This window comes from Chiloscyllium punctatum, chromosome 11 (assembly GCF_047496795.1).
Source record: "Chiloscyllium punctatum isolate Juve2018m chromosome 11, sChiPun1.3, whole genome shotgun sequence".
Taxonomy (NCBI): Eukaryota; Metazoa; Chordata; class Chondrichthyes; order Orectolobiformes; family Hemiscylliidae; genus Chiloscyllium; species Chiloscyllium punctatum.
In genome coordinates, this window is record NC_092749.1 from 61,901,055 (window position 1) to 61,917,880 (window position 16,826).

The 16,826-nt window shown below is 38.3% G+C and overlaps 1 protein-coding gene across 3 annotated transcripts in view; it reads left to right on the top strand.

The window, feature by feature from the left end:
* The window catches only part of sptbn1 (spectrin, beta, non-erythrocytic 1), a 289,393-nt gene that overhangs the window by 92,345 nt on the left and 180,222 nt on the right, over window positions 1-16,826 (top strand). For all 3 annotated transcript variants that reach the window (XM_072580913.1, XM_072580911.1, XM_072580912.1), the window contains one exon: window positions 5,069-5,257. In XM_072580913.1, coding sequence (XP_072437014.1) covers window positions 5,113-5,257 — 145 coding nt within the window. In that variant the 5' untranslated portion in view covers window positions 5,069-5,112. The remainder of the gene's footprint in view (window positions 1-5,068; window positions 5,258-16,826) is intronic.

The window sequence follows — 16,826 nt, forward strand, 5'->3', positions numbered from 1 at the left end:
TGGCAATTTGCTTTCCTTTAAATGTTTTTAGGCATTCCTTGGGTTTCAAGCCTGACCACTCCAATGTGATCAGCTTTAAATGCATTGCTCACATCAGTTAACTTTCCTGTTTCTTTGAGCTCTGTGGGCAAGGTTTCTGACATCTCCCCTGTTAACTTCAGTCTTGTGAACCTCAGTAATTTCTTTAGCTGTGCTGGCCATGCTTATTCTGTGTAGCCTTTTTGTTCAGCCTTGCTTCATATGCAAAACAATAAAGAAATTAAGACAGCAGAAGATTAAGGAAGGAGTTATGGAGTTGAGGCATATTAGGAATTTGAGGGGCAGGGGCTATGATGTCGGTTGGTTTCCAAATAGAAAGAGCAAAGGTGAGAATACACAGGTGGGCACATGCATGCCAGTCTTGAGGCAGTCTGGCTTCTTCAGTGGATCGAATCAGAATCCCAGTAGTGTGGAAGCAGGCCATTTGGCCCATTGAGTCCACATGGACCCTCCGTAGAACATCTCAACCAGGACCAACCTCTACCCTGTAATCCAGCATTTCCCATCGTTAACCTAGCTTACACATCTCTGGACTCTATGGGCAACTTAGCATAGCCATTCCATCCAACATGTGCATCTTTGGACTGTGGGAGACAACTGGACCACCTGGAGGAAACCCACTCAGACATGGAACATGCAAACTTCACAGAAAGTCATCTAAGGGTGAAATCAAGCAGGTCCCTGGGGCTGAGAGGCAGCAGTGCTGACCACTGACCAACATGCCACCCCTTTACTTCTTCAGAACGTCATGCCCATTGTATTCTTAAACAATAGCTTTTCGTAATTTACATAAATGATTCAAATGTGAGCATGGGGTATAGTTAATAAGTTTGCAAAAGACACCAAACTTGGAGGTGTAGTGGACAGCGAAGAAGGTTGCCTCTCAGAGTACAATGGGATCTTGATCAGATGGGCCAATAGGCTGAGGAGTGACAGATGGAGTTTAATTTAGATGAATGTGAGAGACTGAATTTTGGAAAGGTAAATCAGAGCAGGACTTATACACTTAATGGTAAGGTCCTGGGAAGTGTTGCTGAACAAAGAGAACTTGGAGTGCAGGTTCATAGTTCCTTGAAAGTGGAGTCGCAGGTAGATAGGATAGTGAAGGAGGTGTTTAGAGCATCCTTTCCTTTTTTGGAGAGAGCATTGAGTATGGGAGTTGGGAGGTCATGTTGCGGCTGTACAGGATGGTGCAGTTCTGGTCTCCCTCCTCAGAAAGAACACTTGAAAGTGTTTAGAAAAGCTTCACAAGGATGTTGCCAGGGTTGAAGGATTTCAGCTGCAGGGAGAGGCTGAATAGGCTGGGGCTGTTTTTCCTGGAGAGTTGGAGGCTGAGGGGTGAGCTTATAGAGGTTTTATAAAATCATGAGGGGCATAGATAGGGTAAATCGACAGGAGTTGGGGGGTGGGGGAGTCTAGTACTAGAGGGCATAGGTTTAGGGTGAGACCTAAGCGGCAATGTTTTCAAGCAGAGGGTGGTACGTGTATGAATGAGCTGCCAGAGAAAGTGGTGGAGGCTAGTACAATTACAAAACTTAAAAGGCATCTGGATGGATATATGAATAGGAAGGATTTAGAGGCATGTGGACCAAGTACTGGCAAATGGGACTAGATTTATTTAGTATATCTGGACGAGTTGGAATGAAGGGTCTGTTTCCATGCTGTACATCACTGAGTGTATGATTAGACACTTCAGGCCTCATTCCCCCCCACCCCCAACACATCTCAGGTCAAACCTGCCAAACCGTACTGCTCCTTGGAGCCCTGCTGCCAGCTTAGAGCCAACCTATGTCTATTCCCCACACAGTGCACCTTATGTCACCCTTACAAAACATGGTGCCAATCATACCCCTCACACTCCCATGAACATTTATAGCTCTTTCTGTGAAGGGTTGATAAGATCTGTCAAGTTACTTAAATAGCCTGCCTTTCAAAAATAGAAAAAATATTGCCTGTCTGTGTCTGAGACTTGAAAACATTGTTGCCAGAAAATTCAATGACAGGTTTATGTCAACAAACAATGTTAAAGTGGCCAAAGGCTGCACTCTCATTTGGGAGAAACGACTCATGGTGAGTTCAACTTCACTATGCCTCAGGTGAGGGTGAGGTTGAGAAGGCAGGATCTTGATGGTAACCTCAACTGCTTTAGGCATTGAACTCACTCTGCTTTGTAAACCAGCTGTCCAGCCAGTGGAGCTAACTGACCTCCAAACACCATATTATCACTGTAGCATTGACATAGATTTCACAATGCAGTCAAGCAAGCAATATCACAGCAAGTAAGGATTTGTAAATTCAGTTTGATGACAGCTCAAAAAAGTTATTTAGACATTAGCTTGCCTTTGTGGGCAGCTAATGTCTAAATATCAATATAAATTTGTTTTTCCTCACAAAACACCTCCCCAAAGAGAATGAAAATCTATCTTTGAGCCATTTTCATTACTTATCAAAAGTTACCGTAATATTATTGCTATGTCACCTGAACAGTAAGTAATAATATTGACAGAGATCTAGTGAGTTACACAACAACCATGTTTTACATACATCAATGGGCATCACCTCATCAATGTTGTTTATATTGCTGTCGATAAAGCACCCTCAATAATATTTTCTTTGGGAACATAATTTTCAAATTATTCGCTTGGAGAATTTATTCCACGGCAATAATCACAAAAATATTCTGAAATTTTTCCAAGAAAATCAAAGGACTGTGGCCTATAAAAGTAATCCTCCTTCTATGATGCTCATGTAAATTTTAAAATGATGTAAAAGTATCACAAGATTCAAAGTCTCCTTTTCCACTGCAGAATGTTGATGTAATCAATTTCTTTAAATAATAATTGACAGGCCATCCAATCCCCAACTATTCATTTTGCAGTAAAACAGCCCCAATACTGATGACCTTGGCATTAACAGTTAGTTTGAATGGCTTTGCATAATTCAGTGCAGCTAAAATTAATGTGGTTTCTCAGCACAGCTTTCAAGTTTTCAAAGGCACTTTGACACTGGCATCCATTTAAATTTTCTGCCTTTCTGTAACAAATTCATTGAAGCTGCAACAACAGTGCTGAAATGCAGAACAAACCTGTGATAGAATCCAGTCATGCCAGTCTAATGGAAAATTTCACCATTTGTCCTAGGCACAGGGAAAAATCCATGTTTCATTTCTCTAAGTGCTGTTTGGCCTTGTCCCAAAGTGTGGTCCAACTAAGCCACCTTTGTCTTGGTAACTTTGCTCTTTACCAAATTTATAACTTAATTGACTTTTTGTAGTTGAATAAACAGTCAGATGGTATTAATGTTCTTCCCTAGTTTCACTAAAAACAACCAACTCTCAATTGAAATAAGTTATATATTTCTTCCTACCTTATTAGTTAATATATTAAAACATTTGTGTATTTTTTGACTGTTGTGGACGCTCCCAAATAGGGAAAAATCCTCCTACCATCCACCCTATAAAATCCCCTCAGAATCTTATATTTTAATATGATCACCTATCATTCTTTTAAAATCCAATTGGTATATGGTAAATCCAATCTGATAATCTCTCATTAGAAAATAATCCTTTCATTCCAGGACCCTTTGTATCCCTAGTGTGGAGGCAGGCCATTCAGCCCATCAAGTCAACATTGACCATCCAAAGAGCATTCCACTCCCCTAGCCTATCCCTGTAACCTTGCATTTCCCATGGCTAATCTCCCTAGCCTGTACATCCCTGGACACTATGGGCAATTAGCATGGCCAGTCCACCAAACAATTACATCTTTAGATTGTGGGAGGAAACTGGAGCACCGGAAGGAAACCCATGCAGACACAAGGAGTATGTGAAAATGCCACACAGACAGTTGCCCAAGGCTGGAATCAAACCCAGGTTCCTGGCTTTATGAGGCTACAGTGCTAACCACTGAGCCACCATTAGTTAAGTGAACCTTCACTGAACAGCATGATTTTCAGTTATTTATTTTCTTAAGCAAGAAGACTAAATCTTTATGTGGTACTCCAGATGTGTTCTGACTAAGGCCTGTTACAACTGTGTGATGGTCACTTAGGTTAGCTGGCTGGATGGTTAGTTTGCGAATGCAGAGAAATGTTAACAAAGTGGGTTAAATTCCTGTACCCGCTGAGGTTACCATGAATCTCAACGTTATCCCTTCCATGAGAGTGGCGACCTTCAAGGTAAACCACTACCAGTTGTCTTTAATGAGAAAGCAACCCTATAGGACTGTGGTGACTTGCCACAGCACATCTGTACATTTATATTGTATTTCCCTTGTAATAAATACCATCAGAGAGCTGTGGGGGCAGAGTCATTGTATATATTTAAGACTGAGATAGATTCTTGATCAGTAGGGGAATTGAGGGTCTTGGGGAAAGGGCAGGCGGGTGGATATGAGGAATCAGCCAGGATCCTATTGAATAGTGGAGCAGACTCATGGGGCTGAACAGCCTATTTCTGTTTCTATTTCTTATGGTCTTATTCCATTTGTCTTCCTAATTGTTCATTGTGCCTGTGTACCAAATTTTGTGATTCTTTTGCCAGAACATCGAATTACTCTGTATGTAACACTTGCAATCTCTCTCCATTAAAATATTATACAGTTTTTTTTTATTCCTGCTACTTGAACAAATGTGTCATACAAGAGACAGCCTAATCACAAATAATAATTTTAATTTTATGACATTGGATACTTAGCAAATGTTATTCAGTGTGGCCTTTCTCCTCTTATTGAACAGTTTTAAAAAACTTCAATTAATTTAGCAATTTAAAATTGTTTCTGTGGTATTTAGTTTCTCATTTGTGAAACTTTAGGCAAAATATTTTGTCATTGGGTAATTTATTCCACTCTTATGCTGCACTGTATTGATGCACCTTTCTTATAGACCAGTTTACTTGTGCTGTCTATGATAGTACTATTTACGTGCTGATCTGCCTTTGAGCAAGACAGAAATTTAAGATGTGCAATTTCAGATGTGCATTTACAACTTATGATCCTTTGTGTTCTGAAGTGCTGTTCTGATTTGTTTTCAGAATATTTTATGAAAGGCAGCTCATGACGAGGGACATCTAAGAAGATGACAGCAATAGCAACAGACTACGACAACATTGATATTCAACAGCAATATAGTGATGTCAACAATCGTTGGGATGTGGAAGAATGGGATAATGAAAACAGCTCTGCCAGGCTGTTTGAAAGATCCCGTATCAAAGCTTTAGCAGGTATGTTTCATCAATGCAAGACCATTTTTAGTCGAGTTAAACTTACAATATAAAGAGAAGTGTACTTGTTATTTATTTTACAATGTAAGTTTGCCAGTTTGGTTGTTTTCTCATTTCTGGAAGACCATTTGTTATTCATATGGCATGCAGTAATCCAGTTCTTACTGAAGCTTCTATTTATTATTTGGAAGAGAATGAATGCTTGAATGTTATTCACCTACAGAGGACATCAGTCTTGTATTCGTGGTTTGTACACAAACCCAGCTTTCAGCCTGACTTCTTGCATAGTAATTAGGATTAGAAGTCCTAGTCTTTTTCACAAATATATTTTTCCTCCAGGTTCCCTTCCCTTCCCATGTAATGTATGCTATTAATTATATTGGAAACTGTGTAATGCCATTCTACTGTAAAGACAGTATTTGTAACATATTTCTCATTACTGTTGTGAAATTTATTTTAACTGAGTGAATGTCTTTGATTTTAATGTACAATAGTGAAAGGGACAATCACTTAGTAGTATAATGGCTGCAAGTATGTTTTTGATTCTGAAGTGTTTACAAATTTGATGGAATAAATATTTACAATTTTTCTGCTGATCAGCTGCTTTTAAGATAGCACAATGCATCTTTACCAATACCATTCCTAATCAAATGATTGTTTACTACTTGCATTCCTACCACAATCCCTTAACAGATACCTCATTTAGACTGCCACAAACTGGAGTGATCCAGTCAATAATGGGCAATATAAATAATGAGGCAAATGAAGTGGGATACTGACAAGGCACGTTAGCACTCTATGAATTCTGTAAGTACAGTTATGCCCTGAAGTAGGCTGCAGTCTTAAATATTAATTAGTAGACCTGTAAATGAACCAGCATCACAAACTTACAATATATTGTTTGTTTGATTCAGCCTTCCTAAAATAATACATTTGCAGAGCTCTGATGTTCAAGGCTCCACTGATGTTCAACTGGCTAGTTGATGTGCACATGATGACAGCAGCCTTTAATCTAGAGAAGCGTGTTAAGATCTTCACAAATAGGCATTTAAAAAATTGTTAACCTGGGAGAACGCAGTTTGTGATGTCTAATGGATAGGTCAAAGAAGAGTGATTTTGGGGAGCTTTAAAAAGTCACATGAGGCAGCTAAAGACATTTTTCTTTTTCTTGTTCACTCTCTTTAATTTCTAATTTCTTTTCTATTGCTTGTTCTCTCCTTTTCTTCCCTTTATGTGCACCATTCCTCAGAAGAGAAGCTGTCTGTCCCTCACAATAGTGTTATTTTTCCTTCCCAGATACAACTGTGAAAATACTCTGCTTTCAGCACCACAAATCTGAAATATTAAAATTTGTTTCACATATATTGAAAATATTTGTTGGAGGTATTCAAAATTAACAAAACTAGTTAATACTCTTAAAGGGCTGGAGACCTACTTCCCAACAAAAAGACAACCATGCAAAATTAAAGTGGTAAGTGTTGTGATAGTATATTTATTTGTGACCAAGCAAGCATTCACTTTTAAAAGGTGATGTGATGAGATCAGAATGACATCATGCCTTATGATAATCTTGTATGAAGGCATCAATTCCACTTTGAATAGCTACTGCTGTACTTTGAAGAAGAGATGCAAAATGAGAGCAAGCTGTGCAAGACTCCATTTTATTTCCTACCTTTGGCACATTTGGTGGCATCTTAACTCCTATCTAAGTCGAAGAGATTGTAATTCACCATCAACGATAACCACAAATTTGCTGCACTGTACCCAGTTTCAATTATTTCTCTCCCTGCGCAGCAAGAATCTAAATAAATGTAGCCATAGCTGTAAAGTAAAGAAATGCAAAGTATTTTAGCTTGTGATAGCCCAGCAACAATTCTGCAGCAATTTCTGCAAATACAGTAAAGGTGCAGCAAGTGTTTAATTTACAAGTTACACTGATGAACAAATTGTCAATATATATCGACACAGAAATAGACAGCTGAACCAAATCAGCCTTTCTACCTCTGTATCTGCAGCAGAGTAAAATCAAACACCAGGTGGTCACTCTAGTAGTTCCTAACCAGACTTGTGAATAACCAGTCCCAGACTTTGCAAATGATTAATTTCCTGACACTGTTTTTGTATCTACAATAAAAGACTTAATTATTTATTAAATACACAATTTTAGCAGAGAAAACTAAACAACACAGTAAGCTGATTAATGTCTGTGCTTTATCCCAAACCTTTGTCTTTAGCTTCCATTCGCACAAAAGACACAAAGTCAAACAAACATAGTCAAGAAATAAATAAAAGAAAATATCTAAACTGGCCAAATTACTTAAATGGATTTCATAATGCATTGTTATGAAGGCATGAACATGGACTCGTTTGCTGCTGTTTTTGAAACATTGATCAAAGTCACCTCCTAAGTTCACCTAAGTAAAGGCAGCAAAACTTCTAATTCAAATTTCCACTGTTTGAGTTCTGGAGACTGCTGTGTCAGATTAGGCAGGAAGCATTCAAATATTCATGCTGTCTCAGCAGCAGCCCAGAACCATCTCAGAAAATATAGTTCAAATGAACAACTTTAATTCTAGTTCTGCCCTGCTAGACTTTTCTTGAGGCCTCAATTACCATTCATCAACTGCCACCTGCTTGAACATAGGGTCTCTTCTAGTCATGCTGCAATCAATTTCCAAGTACAGACCTCATTAATAGCCAACTTCTGCTAACTGTTGAAACTTCCTGGATCTCCCCATTAGTTAGAACCTTTTTTGATCAAGGCTCACCCTGCAATTTGCCTCCAGGCCTGGCCTCTCAAACAAAGCTTTTTTGGTTTGTTCTTTTGTGTTACATATGTGTTTATCCCAGATAGTACTGTAGAAAGAACTACCACAAAGTTTCTATGGAAGCTATGTCCCATCTATATGTTGAGGAAACCCTGCACCATGTTGTATTGCAATGCCATCATGCTGAATGGGATAGATCTCAAACATACCTAGCACCTCAAACCTGGGCAGCCATCAGCAGCAGAATTGTATTCAATCACAATCCACAACCTCATGGACTCATATGCAACCACTCCACAATTACCATGAAGCCAGGGATCAACCCTTATTTTAGCGATGAGTGTTGGAGGACATGGCAGAAGTGGTACTGAGTATACCCAAAATGAAGTGAAAAGTCTGCTGAAGCTATAATACTGGACTAGTTGCATTTGAAACAGCAGAAACAGCCCACAATAGACAGAGCTAAGTAATCCCATAACCCATGGATCAGTTGAAAGCTCTGAAGTCCTGCCACGTTCAATTGTAAATGGTTTTAGCCAGTTAAACAAGTAACAACAGGAGGAGGCTTCCATATATGCACTCAAGCTGTCTGATGAGTTGGCTCAACATATCAATTTCCAAATAAAGGCTGAAGTGTAAACAAAGTTCTGGAGACACTCAGCAGATCTGTCAGCATTTGTGGAGGGAGAAGCACAGATAACATTTGAGTCCAAAATGACTGTTCTTTAGAACTGCTAGGTGGGAAGAACTAGGTTGGAGTGAAAATCCCTTCTTGACCATACCTGATTATATCTTATATGGGAAAGGTTGAGGACTGCCAATTAACGGCCACTTAAAGGCCTCATTTTGCTGTCCTTGTGGCAGGAACCCAATTGGCCTTCTCGAACTGTATCTTTTGTCTAATGCAACATTCTCCCAACAACAAGAACCTCTTCTGTTGAAAGTAATTCTGTGCTCCAGAATTACTCCATTGCTTCTTAATCAGAAGTCTTCACTGCTACTTATTATTGAAACATGTATCTGTTATATATTCAAATGTTCAGCTCGCTCTTAATATCACATAGAATTAATAAAATTGGCTGAAGGTTTGCATCTGTCAGGAGGATGCCAAGATATAGCATCCATTCAATGCTTTTGGCTCATGCTTCTACCTTGAGCAATTAAAAAATGTTGTCTGATTAAAGACACTTCACATTATTATTTTTGTAAGATTCTACATGATGAGCTACTACGCAAAACAATTACTTTCAGTGTTCACCTCAGTGATCCATCATATATTTAGGAAGGAGCTAAAAAAAATTGCTAATTGAATAATCTAATTGTTCTTGAAATATGCAAGAAGAGACAGACGGTAATGAGTTTGTATAGAAGCAGATAATACAGGAATATAGTTCTTAGAAAGTATTTTTATTTCTCACCATCATTTATGAACATTTTATTTTGAACAATGTGTACCTGTAATCTTGACTATTGTTACAATAGTGAACAAATTGGAAATGCAAGTGAAAATATTCAATGTTCTGCTTGTAGCCACTTCTGCTTTAAATGTTTAAAAAGTGTCCAATTGCACAGTGGAAGCAGATGGCAGATTATTTGTTGAAAACAATCTTGGAATTACATTAACTTTTAATATCGTCTAAGGTTGATAGCACCATTAAATTACTGACTCAAGGTAGGTATTGATATACCTGCAAGTTTCAAAGTAGTGTGAGAGATGGACTCAGAAAAACCTCTGGAGTTTTTGGAAATTGTAATTGCCTAGAAGTTTAGTCATGCAGCAACCATTGTTCAGATACAAACTGTGGTCTTCAGCTTTGAAAATGAAAGCAGAAGCATTTACTTCAGCAGAAAATGTGCCATTCATCTTAAATTACAAGTAAGAGTAGGAATAGGCCTTTCGGACCCTGAAATCTGTTCTATTATTCTGGAAGATCACAGTTGATTTCCTTTCACCTCAGCCGTACCCTCACACACTATCCCCATCCACATTCCTTGATCTCATAGAATCCAGAAGCCTTTTGGTCTCTGAATTAAATATACTTATACTGAGCATCTACATCTTTAAAGTTTGAAAATTCCAAGATTCCACTATCCTTTCAATGAGAATGTGTCTCCTTAATGCAGTAATAAATGGCAACCTTGTTCTGAGACTGGCCATTCATTCTAGAATCTTAAACCAGGGTAGTCACCCTCAATGTTTATTTCAAGAAAATCCACTCTCCATACTTCAAAACTAGGGAGTATATAGTTTAGTCCATACAAATCTGTTCTTATTGCACAATCCCTTCATTGTAAGGCTGGTATATTGTTCCATAGGTAATTTAAACCAATATTCTATATTTGTACACGCCAAAGATACCAAATAAGCAAATTGCTAATGGGAATAAGAATCTTGTAATAATCTCTATCACAAGGGGCAATATATTTGACAAAGTGTTGGGACTAAAGATTTGTATCCAATTTTGAATAGGAAGTAGCTGCAGAGATAATTGAGGCATTAGCTGAAGTATACCAGAACTCATTACATTCCAGGAGGGTTCCAGCAGATTGGAAAACCATTAATATGATGCCCCTATTCAAGAAGTGAGGGAGACAGAAAGCAGGAAATTATGGGCCAGTTAGCCTAATGTCTGTCATTGGAAAATGCTATTGTCCTTTATTAAAGAAAATAGCAGAACATCTGGAAAAACATAATGCAATCAAACAGAGTCAACATGGCCTTATGAAGCAGAAGTAGTGTATAATTTGAGGATATACCAGACAGAATTGATAAAGGGAAACCCATCCATCAGGTGTATTTGAATTTGCAGAAGGTATTTGATAAGTTGTCACAAATATTTATTGCACAAAAATAGGAATTCACGGAATTGGAGGTAATACATTAACATGGACTGAGGATTGGTTAACACAGACAAAACAGATTAATGGATCTTAATGGATTTAATGTATCTTTCAGGTTAGAAAGAAGAAAATAATGGAGTGCCACAAGGATCAGTCCTAGGGCTTCAAATATTTATGATTTGTATTCATGAAGAAGGAGACAGAGTGTAATGTTACCTATATTTGCTGCTGATATAAAAATAGACACAAGGACACGTTGTGATGAATCCATAAGGAATTTGAAAGGGATATCAAGAAATTGAATGTGCTAAACTTGGCAGATGGAGTTTAATGTCACAAAATGTGAGGTCATGCACTTTGGTGTAAAAGATCAAAACAGAGACTATTATTTAAATGGAGAGTGCTTCCAAACAATTGCAGAATAGAGGGAAACACACAAGGTTGTCATGCAGGAACAGCAAATGATTAAGAAGGCAAATGGAACTTTGGCATTTATTGCTGGGAGTTTGGAGGGAAATTGTGTTACAACTGTACAACTATCCCCATGTTTGTGAACAGATGTACTTGCATTGGAGGAAATTGAAAACAGATTCACTCGGCTGATTCCTGGGATGATGGAGTTGATTTATCGAGAATGGCTAAACAGGTTGGGTCTTTATTCATTGGAGTTTAGAAGAATGAGGGATAATCTTATTGAAATAAGAAGTATTCTAAGTGGGTGTGAAGGGTAGATGTTGAGAGATATTTCCATTAGTGGGAGAATCTCAAACTAGGGGACATTGATATGAATAAGAGGACACTCATTTAAAACTAACACACAAAGGGCATTATTTTGAGGGTATTGAAATATCTGGAGAGTTGAGGCTAGATTACTGTAAATATTTTAAGAGGAAAGATTTTTTGAAAAATTAGGGGGTTTAGGCAATGAGGAGCTGAGACAAAAGCAGAGATGAATCCTGTGGCAGATTAACAGTGCTGTTATGGAATGGCAAAGCAGGCTTCAGGGGCTGAACGGCCTGCTCCTAATTCTGTTTATATTAAGAAATAGGTTCTTATGATTTTGGTTCAGGAGATTAGGATGTAGAATCTGTTTTGGAGGAAATAAAGAATTGTAAGGAAAAGAAGTCATTCATGGAAGTGATCTACACCTGCCAATCAGTAACCATGATGTTGGAAGAAGAATATAAGAAGAAATATTAGGTGTTTGTGTTAAAGGGATTGCAATAATTATTGGTGATTTTAAACTCTAGACAAAGTGAAAAAAACAGATTTGTATTAGTAACCTAAGTGAGGAGTTCATAGGATGTCTTTGAGATATCTCTTAGAGCAGCATGTTCTGGAACTGGCCAGAGAGCAATCTTTACGAGGCTTGGTATTGTGTAATGTGGCAGGACTAATTAATGACCTCAGAATAAGGGCAATTCTAGATTGCAGCAATCATAATATGATGGAATTCTACATAGAGTTTGAATGGGCAAAGAGTGGATATGATACTATATTTTAAACTTAAAGGCAACTATGTGGCGCAAAACCTGACCTAGCTGAAGTGAGTTGGGGTACTAAGCTATGAGATAGCTTAGTACCCCAACTCACTTCAGCTAGCTCAGGTTTTGCTATGAGATGGCTTAGTAAAGAAGCAGTGACAGAGATTTAAGGGATATTTCAGAATAAGTGTATTCCTACTATAAAAAAAATTCCCAAGGGATGACCCTCAATCCATGTTAACTAAATAAGTGATGGAGAACATCAAGCATAACGAAAAAGCATATGATTGCACAAAGGTCAGATGAGTGGACAGAATACAAAGAATAGCCAAAAAATGGCTTTAAGGTTAACAGGACAAATAAATTAGATCTATGGGGAAGAAATGTAAAACAGCAAGAATTTCTATAGGTATGCACAAAAGGGAAGAGTAAGTAAAATGAGTTGGTCATTTTAGAAGATGAAAATGGGAGTTGCCACATCCCATGAATGAATTAAAAAGCTAATAGATAATAAAGATTTGTAAGAAATAAATATTTTGCTCCATCTTCTGTAACAAGGTACCCAAAAAATCCAATAAGATACTTGTATGTCAGGAGTTTAAAGAAAGAGATTAACTTGATGAAATTAAAATTTCTAAGGAAGTGGTATTCAGCAAAATGATGGAACTGTGGGTTGATAAGTCTCCAGGATCTGATGGACCTCATCTTAAGGTGTGAGAAGTAGCTAAGGAAGTAGTAGATGCATTGGTGTTAATTTTCTAAAATTCCCTGTATTCAGGAACCTTCCATTAGATTGAAAAATAGCAAATATAACCCCTTATAACAGGTAAGTGAAGGGTCAGTTAGTGTTGAGGAAGCAGAGAGATTGGAGAAGGCCTTGGATGGGCTAGGAGAGTGGGCAAAGAATGGCAGATGGAATACAGCGTGGGAAAATGTGAGGAAAGACTTTGGAACTTTGAAGAACAAAGAAATGTCCATGTCCTAGTTAAAGTTTCTCCAAAGGTTAACATGCAGGTTCAGTTGGCAGTTAGGAAGACAAATGCATTCATTCGAAGAAGACTAGAATAGAAGAGCAGAGATGTATTGCTGAGGCTGTATAATTCTCTGGTAAAACCACATTTGGAACGTCGTTAGCTGTTTTAAGACCGATATCAAAGGAAGGATACACTAGCATTGAAGAGGTCTGGAGGAGGTTTGCAAGATCTATTTATTCCTACTATTTTCTGGAATGGCAAGGCAGGCTTCAGGGGCTGAACGGCCTGCTCTTAATTCTGTTTAGTACTTCATTTTTCTCTCTTCAGCCTTGGCAGACAGTGAGTTGAAGTGGGTTTTTTTAAACTTTCCGAGTATAATCAGACTTTTTACATTCTCAGTTATGCAAATCTTCCTCTATTTATGTCTTCCTTTAAATCTCAAACTCAGCTATTTTGTTGCAGTAAATAGCTGTTGCAGGCCCAGAATCTTTCAAACTATTAGTGTACAACTTTAGCTAGATTGGTACTCATTCTCAATGAAACTCATTTCACTGATGCATGACAATTAGCCCCATCATATATCAGTCCTCTCATTTCTATATATTAAATTATACAAATCATCATCAACCCAAGTGATATAAAATATTGACAAAGTCTGGCATAAGTCTGTCAATCAGCATTAATATGTGCACTCACCTCCACCAATCAGTGTCCACCAATAAGCATTTTCCTCTAATGTAATATAAATGTTAGTTTTGGGCAAAAAAATAAGCACTACCGCAGTTGGGTGGTAGTGTGGGGGTAAAAAGGGGAAAAAAAACAAGATGGTCAGAAGTTCTAACAAAAATATTTTAAAAATGTTAGTTTTCTTCTTGTGAATTGTGCTGATGAATGCATGACGAAGAGCTTTGACAAAATGCATATTGTTTTTAGCAATACTCAAGAAATGTATTATGTTCTGAATCAAAGGTTTTTTCTTGTGAGGTGGAAGTGCTAAGGTATTCCAATTATTGATCAGTGAGGAAAGTGTTCTTGCTCAAAAGTTTAAAACTTGTTTGCTGTTAGGTGCACTCAGCATTATTTAAATCTAGAAGATTTTCTTCCTATTGTGATGACCAAATAACATTACTTCAGTGCTCTTCCTTGTATAGGAAATATTTTATACTATTCTATTAAATATGTTCTTACTGGAAGCTTTACATAAGCAGCTTTATCAGATCAAATCAAATAAAAAAATAAAAGTTCTGCAAAATTTTGGCAACTGTGCCATAAAACACGTGAGCTGTTGAAATTTTACATGGTGATATAATTTGGCAAATAGGTAGGCAATTCTAGATTATTACTTTGAGTAGTGAATGAGATGTTGGCCATGTTGTTCCATGGTGTTTCCAACTGTTATTATGGAAAATATGAAATGATAAGTTCATTTACAAAAGTTGATACTGCGTCAACATTTCAAGATTTTATGCCGACACTTCATTTTCGCTCAAAGACATTGGAATGTTTCCTAAAACTACTTATTACTGGGCATGTTTGTGTATGCATAAAACCAGTACATGCATCATCTTGCATCATCAAAGCATGTGTTTCTTGGAATAGTGTAGATTTATATAACTGCATCCATGCCTATCTTTCCTAGAACTCCATGATTGAATTCTTCCAATCAGTTCTGCACCCTTCTTACAGTACTGAAACAGATTTCATCAAAGTCACAAATTATATCCTGTGTAACAGTAATAAAGATAGACATGCCATCCTCGTCCCTACCTGTCTACAGCCTTTGCCACTTTTGGCTATTGTCCTCCTTTGTCCCTCTACTGTCCCTGTTCCTTGGTTTTATTCTTACCTATCTAATTACAATCAGAGTATCTTTTGAATTGAATTGAATTGAATTGAACTTATTGTCACGTGTACCGAGGCACAGTGGAAAGCTTTGTCTTGCGAGCAATACAGACATCACATAGTTAAGCAGCATAGATAGTAAATAGTAGGTGAACAGTGGCAAAAAAAAACAGATAGAGGCAAATATTAAGGGTTTGTGAGGCCATTCAGTATTCTAACATAAGTAGGGTAGAAACTGTTATGAAACTGGCTGGTGCGTGTTCAGGTTTCTGTACCTTGTCTCCCGATGGTAGAGGTTGTAGAAAAGCATTGCCAGGGTGGGATGGCTCTTTGAGAATGCTGGTGGCCTTTCCTTGACAGTGGGCCTGGTAGATGGAATCTGTAGGTCGGACGTTGGACTTTGTGATTGGCCGGGCTGAGTTCACCACTCTTTGTAACCATCTCCGATCTTGAATAGTACAGTTCCCATACCAGGTAGTGATACATCCAGACAGAATGCTCGTGATGGCGCACCTATAAAAGTTGGCAAGGATATTTGCCGTCATGCCAAATTTCCTCAGCTGCCTGAAGAAGAGATGTTGTTGGGCCTTTGTAACCAGTGCATCCACATGAAGAGTCCAAGAAAGCTTGTTGTGGATGACCATTCCCAGGAGCTTGAATACTCTCCACTCGTTCCACCTCTGTACTGTTATTGTGTAGAAGGGTATGAGTAGCATTCTGTCGAAAGTCAAAAATGAGTTCCTTGGTTTTGCTAGCATTGAGAGCTAGGTTGTTCTCAGTGTACCATTTTTCCAGATATTCCACCTCCCGTCTGTAATCTGTTTCATCACCATCTGAGATTCAACCGACTGTGGTGGTGTCATCAGCGAACTTGTTATTGGCATTAGTCTGGTACTTGGTGACGCAGTCATGGGTATACAGGGAGTACAGTAGGGGGCTGAGTACACACCCCTGGGTGGCTCCAATGTTGAGTGTTAGTGAGGATGAAATATTGTCCTCAATCTTTACTGATTGTGGCCTGTGGGTCAGGAAACTGAGGATCCAACTGCAGAGAGGGGGGCTTAGTCCAACATCACTAAGTTTAGTAATCAGTCTCGAGGGGATAATAGTGTTGAAGGCTGAACTGTAGTTAATGGGTAGGATTCTTACGTAGCTGTTCTTAGTGTCAAGATGTTCAAGGGAGGAGTGATGGGCAAGTGATATGGCATCTGACGTGGCATCTGTTGGTCCAATAAGCAAATCGGAGTGGGTCAAGAGTGATGGGGAGGCTGTAGTTGATTAATACCATGACCAGCCTTTCAAAGAACTTCATGACCACCGACCTTAGGGCCACTAGGTGGTAGTCATTGAGACATGCTGTATGAGCCTTCTTAGGCACAGGGATGATGGCGGCCCTCCTGAAACAGGCAGGGACAGTGGCACAGTAGTTTCTCATCTGCTTCTGCACTGTTAACTCTGGTAATCCTTTAGGATCTATCTTTGGCGGTATTATATCACTCATTTACATGCATTCCTCTCAAAATTGTCATCTAAATGTGCTACTGTTATACCACTTCTCTTAACTCCATTACTGCTAAATTATTAAATAGCTTATTCAATATTTAGTGCTGAATGAGTAGAGATTTCCTCCAATTAAGAATTAGAAAAACTGACACTATTG